This window comes from Artemia franciscana, chromosome 11 (assembly GCF_032884065.1).
Source record: "Artemia franciscana chromosome 11, ASM3288406v1, whole genome shotgun sequence".
In the NCBI taxonomy this organism is placed as follows: Eukaryota; Metazoa; Arthropoda; class Branchiopoda; order Anostraca; family Artemiidae; genus Artemia; species Artemia franciscana.
The window spans coordinates 16,565,363-16,571,362 of NC_088873.1; the positions used below are offsets into that span (position 1 = coordinate 16,565,363).

The 6,000-nt window shown below is 35.4% G+C and overlaps 1 protein-coding gene across 3 annotated transcripts in view; it reads left to right on the forward strand.

Annotated features, from left to right (window-relative positions):
- LOC136032890 (zinc finger CCHC-type and RNA-binding motif-containing protein 1-like) overlaps nucleotides 1–4,893 on the forward strand; it is an 83,480-nt gene extending 78,587 nt beyond the window's left edge. For all 3 annotated transcript variants that reach the window (XM_065713324.1, XM_065713323.1, XM_065713325.1), the window contains one exon: nucleotides 2,698–4,893. In XM_065713324.1, coding sequence (XP_065569396.1) covers nucleotides 2,698–2,823 — 126 coding nt within the window. In that variant the 3' untranslated portion in view covers nucleotides 2,824–4,893. The remainder of the gene's footprint in view (nucleotides 1–2,697) is intronic.
- The last annotated feature ends 1,107 nt before the right edge of the window (nucleotides 4,894–6,000 follow it).

The window sequence follows — 6,000 nt, forward strand, 5'->3', positions numbered from 1 at the left end:
TGTACACATCGTAAACTTGAGTAAGTGGCGTATAATACACAACTACCGGAATTTTTCATGGGGAGAGAGCCGGATTCCCCGGTATTATTTAAAAACGATCAAACATTGTATAAAAAAAAGTTTTTTCAACTGAAAGTAAGGAACAACATCAAAACTTAAAACGAATAGAAATTATTACGTATGTGAAAGGAGTTTCCCATTCCACAAGACCTTGCTCTTTACGCTAAAATTTTTTCCTAATTCTTAAAGAACGATTTCCGAACCACAGTGGCCGTTTAATTAGAATAATAAAATTTGTTTTGAAATTCAAAAAAAAACTTTAACGTTAACAGTGAGGTCTTGAGGAGGAAGCAACCCGTTTGATATCCGTAATAATTTCTGTTCGTTTTAAGTTTTGATGTTGCTCCTTAGTTTCAGTTGAAAAAAACTTGTTTTTTTTTTCAAATTTAATTGCTGATTGTTTTTTAATAATACCGGGAAATTCGGCTCTATCTCCTTGAAAAATTAAGAATTGTTTTCTGACTTCAAATTGCCCAATCTCCTTATGTCCATATACATAGCCCAAATTGTACATTTCCCATCTATTGTGTAACTTGTCTTTGTCTTGTCTCACGCTAAGGTGAAAGAAACGAAGAAAACGGTTTGTTCTTGAGTTTTACCCAGTGTAAACAAGAGTGAGTGGCGTATAATAAACAAGTACCAAAATCCCTTCCCCCTACGGAAAAAAGATTATAAAAAAAGATTAAAATTCTCAAATTTTAAAAGCCTTATTATCCACGGGGAGGATTTTTCTCGAGGGGTTATCTTCCTTGGGTGGGGGAGTGGGGGGTAAACACCTAGAACCCTTCATAATATGCAGAATAACTGTAGCTAACACATTGTGCATGCAGCTCTGCTATACGCTATCCCCATCCCTAATATGCAAATATATAGCCCAAATTATATACTTCCAATGTATTTCTCCCAGTGCTTCTGCTTGTTTCAATCCGTCTGACCGAAATTGCATCAACTGTGATGGAACACTAACCGGAAAAACAAGAGTGTCGGTTGGCGGAATGCGTTAGAATATATAATTTGGGCTATATATTTGCATGTAAGGGGGGGGGTGAAGTATAGCGGGGCGGCATGCAAAATATGATAGCTACGATTATTCTGCATTTTATGAAGTAAGAATTGCTTTCTTAACAGGTTTCCTTCTCAGTACCTCCTAATCTAGACCTTTATCGATTATAGTGTTCCACTATTCCTGGTTAGTTTGGTCAACCCGGTTCCTGACACTGGGAGTACCGGTTCACGAAGATGCTGGGAGGAGGCAGTGATGTTTTCTAATTTTGCAAAATGAAAATACGTCAAAAAATAGTCCTAGTGTAGCGGCTGTTCCCCCTCTGAAGGCAAAGAGAAAAGTTCCGAAAATTACTGAAAACAATTTTAAAATACTTACTGATAATATTCATAAATGCGCATTTTTGCTTTACTCCCACCCCACGAAGGGTAAGCTAATTTGTTATAAATAAACTTGTGAATGGACACTTTAAACTTGACTTCTATGTTCTTTAATTGCAATCGCTCCTAATTTTCTTCCTTGTGTGTTTTTAACTTTCTGTTGTTCAGTTGGTTCCAAATTCTGTTCATAAGACAACACACCCTTAAAATGAATTTTTCACAAACAAAACCCACAGTAAAGGGGGTAATCTTAAGTTACACATCGAGTCGTTCAAAGCTAAAAAAAAAAAGAAGAAAAACGCCATTTGTCATTCATTGTTTAATTATGAAGGCAGTTGCTGAAAATTCGAGGAATTACTCCATACGTAAAAATTTCATGACAAATCAAGTGAAAAACAGTATTTTTTGCCGATTTTGATTTTTGCTATTTTATAGCTTTTATCCAAGATAGGAAAACTTGTTAATATAGAAACTAGTTTTATAGAATTCAAACTGTTTATCATCTAAAAAAAAAAAGAAAATGATCCAAACGGGACGGTTTCGCTGATGAAAATGCACTAAAAGGTGAAAAATTATATGTTTTTCGAAGCAGAATAATTTTTCAAATGCCTCATTTCTCTGTAAGTTTTAAAGTTTTAGTATGACTATATGATGTATCACCTGAAGTAGAAAGCAGAGTGAGGAAGGGGGGGGGGGCAAAATTATGTTCTGAAAAACTTAATTTGATTTCGTTTAGTACATAAAAGCGATTTTTGTTTATGATATCTTTTATTGTGATGTATATAGTACCATCTTTGATGCGTATAAACTGTTTTAAAGAAATAAACAATACTTATCGTCAGTGCGGATTGGCATTTTTGCGTGTCAGAAAATTTCCAGAATTCGAAGTTTAGTTTTGTCGACCAAATCTAATTTATAAATAAATTGTCAATCTATGAGTAAATGTCAATTCATGACCAAAGGTAAAATGACCAATTTGTGACCAAATAACTTTTGGCTTAACCCAGAATTTTTATCACAAACGTGGAAGTTTCTGTATTAATTTTGATGCGTGCTGTCTAGCCGTCTGTTTACAAAAATTAAAACCAGCTTTCGGGAGATAATTTGGCATAAAATTTTTTGTAGTTTTACAAAAATAATAGTTGTGCCTTCAGACCTTTTGCACTGCAGTTGCAGAGTCTGGGGATTTATATCTGCGTGCTTAAATGTTTCATTTGTTCTATAAATTTTTACTAATCCTTCAATAAATTTTAGCAAGAATCAATATCAGCTTTGGAGTGCAGGAGTAGTGAACCGGCTTGTAACTTAAACAAGAGACTCAAATTTAAGAAATCATCATATTTCAGTGATGAAGAAGAAGCTGCCGAAGGTGATGAATAATTCTTATTAAGCTTTTTTTCTAATTTTTGTTTTATATATATATATACATGAACCATTACAATTATATGTACAATTAGAAACCATTACTTTTGACACTCAGAGATTGGAAATGAAGGCCTTTTGTACAATAAATAAAAAAACCAAAAGGCCTCAGAGCGACAGCACAACGACGAAAAGAGCTAGTCCCTCAGAAGCAAATGATAGTTCCAGAAATGCTTGCTGAAGAGGTAGAATTCCTGCGAAGAAGATTCAACAGATGAAGGTTCAACGAACGAACGTTCAACGAAGAGGAGTGTCAAACCATATACACGGTCTTCCATATTAATTTTACCATAGTGGTTATAAAATATCAACATCTGGAAAGGAAAAACTAGAAGATCTTTTAGGAAGAAAATTTGGCCTAATATTCGGCAGTGACCATCAAATTAGTAATTCAAATGAACTTGCCTTTTTTTAAATCCTATTTGCCTCTTCCATACAAGAATGATATAAACCCCTTTTTAGTGGTGGATTTTCTTTCTATTTTGTCTCCGAGCAAATGACTTACCACTAGAGCCTTATCGTTTGGTTTTAACTCCACAAGTCCATTCTTTGGAGTGTCTTAACTATGAACGATACCGATCTCTTTCTGTTGTCTGCAACTTCACAACCAGATAAGAAGGAATAATTATTGGATAATTTAAATCAAGTGCCTAAGCACTGTTCTGTATTGCTCCTGCATTTTCATTTTAAAGCGGGGCAATACATGAGTGATACTAACAGAAACCAGTTCATTTTGGCGTTGACCAATTTTAATTTGATATGGCTTTAATATTTCAGACCAAAATGAAGCTACTGATATTCTAGAGAGGATGAAAGCTTTATGTGAAAATTATGAGAGGTATTTAAAGCTACCCTACAAAGGGTACCTTGTTCAAAGGCAGAAGGGTTCATACAACAGTAGGGTATATACCATTATTCAAGCAAACGAATATATTGAGAAGCAAACCACTTTTTAGCAATTACAACCAGAATTGTGATTTCAGTGTGGTCCGGCATCGTGTTTGACGAGAAATCTTGGTGACACGAATTTACGTACCCAATCTCCCAAAAGAGATCTAATAGGGCCTGAACCCCAAAAACACAACTAGAACATCTGCTCTTACTACTCATTATGCTTGATGAGATACGATAACCTATTCTGGCAAATACTGAGATAACATGAATATAGAGATCTCCCCCCCCACAGAGGTCAGAATGGGTATGTACCCAAAGGCACAACTAAGATAGTTACATAATTTTCGAACAAGTTTGATTGATATATGACGACTCCTTCTGTTACACATCCTGATCAAAAGAACTTTGTCCCCACCTCCTCCTCAAATATTTGGCATATGAGACATAAATCTCCATAAATAAGACATAAGACAGTAGCCCGTATTTCCCACGAAGTTTGGTTAAGTTCCAACTACCCTTTCTGGTAGATGGCACAGGGGATAGATTGTATACAGACACCAAGTTCCCTCTTACATTGTATATCTTGCGTTTTGTTCAATTGTGCTTAAAAGGCTCAGGCTGGAGCTGTGACTGTAAATTCTGGAAGACATGGACAACATTCACAATAGGTATCTATTTTGTTATATTTGCTGTGACAAACAAGAAGGTAAACAGCTGCTTCGATGTGACCACTGTGCTGATGTGATATGCAAATACCATGGCTTGTACTTTTGCATGATGTGTAACACAGGCAAAGATAAAATTCTAAAATAAACAAATTTAGAAGACACAGAAACAGTCCAAAATCAGTTTTTTCTTAATAATATTTCCCTGAGCTAGAACGTGAAGATAAGATGCAAACTGACGAAGATGCAAAGCCTTGTAGTGAATTCAGATCAAGAAATAATAATGTATAAAAAAAAGCCACGAAATGTGGCCAGGAAGTTCAAACTCTTAAGGTCTCGCCCTGTTTAGTGCAGCTTAAGATTTAACTCTGTGTCATTTTAAAAATTAGTATCGTATATATATTTGTCTTGTTCTTTCTTGATTCTTATAGGCCAAAGTTTATACTAAATAAAATTTATGTGTGTTTAATATTAGTGTTAATGCTCTTTTGTAAATGAAATGGGGCATGCCAAAAGCTGTAACACACGTGTTACTTGTGAGTAATTTTTCCGATTTGATTGAAAATTTCAATGGTTGTTGCCTCCATTATGTGTATAAGATATTTTTATTTGAAGAATGACAGCGGCACCCCTGAATACACAAAATTCTTTTTTGTCCTTAATGAGTTCGAAACTTGCCGCTGCAAGCTCCTGGGAAAGAGAAGCCTGATGTATAACCAAGTTTAGGAGTATGCCCCTCCCCCAATAAGGGTCATTTTTTAGTTCGAAACTAATGCTCTTATTTCCTTGGACAAGACGACCCTAATGCAAAAAAAAAATATTATAGAAAGATGAGTATTGATCCTCCCGAAAAAAAGTCAAGAATTATTTTCCCCGACTGGCATGAAAATTAGTCATAAGTTTTAGGCAAAGAGGGTCCCAATGTACGCATAAAAATTTAAATAGAGAAATTGTGTGTTTAAACATAGTCGAAAAAGTTTCTGTTCTATTGGCTTGAAACTTATATCTAAATTTCCTTGAGCAAAGGGGATCCAGATTCACACACACGCACACACAAATCAAAAATTATAGAATATTTTCCAATAAATGAGTTCATTCTTTCAAGTTTTTTTTTTACTAATCTGATTTGTTTACCAGCTTTATTTAATTCAGAATTTAAGACTAAGAAAAAAAAATGGAAGATGATAAAGATTAGTATTGGGTTATATGGAGTCAGGTGAAACGAAAATTGATATATTATTGTATAATTTCTGAAATATTATAGTAAACATTGTATCTCCGGGGGCAACATGATCTGAAAAGCCACGGGGGCAAGGATTGCCAAATTGTGTGAACAGCCCCATTACCCCCCCCACTCCCCCAAAGAGAGCAGATCCGGTCTGGTTGTGTCAGTCACGTACCTTGGGCTTGTGCTTATTGTTCCCACCAAGTTTCATCCTGATCTCACTGTTTTGGGATGATGTCGTAAAGAAAGATTTAAGGGAAATGGGAGCATCCTGGAAGGGTGAAAAGAAGGAGGCTTAGAGTACACTAGAATGGAGAAGGAGCGTGAGTAGCTGTGTTGGCCTCAGGCGCT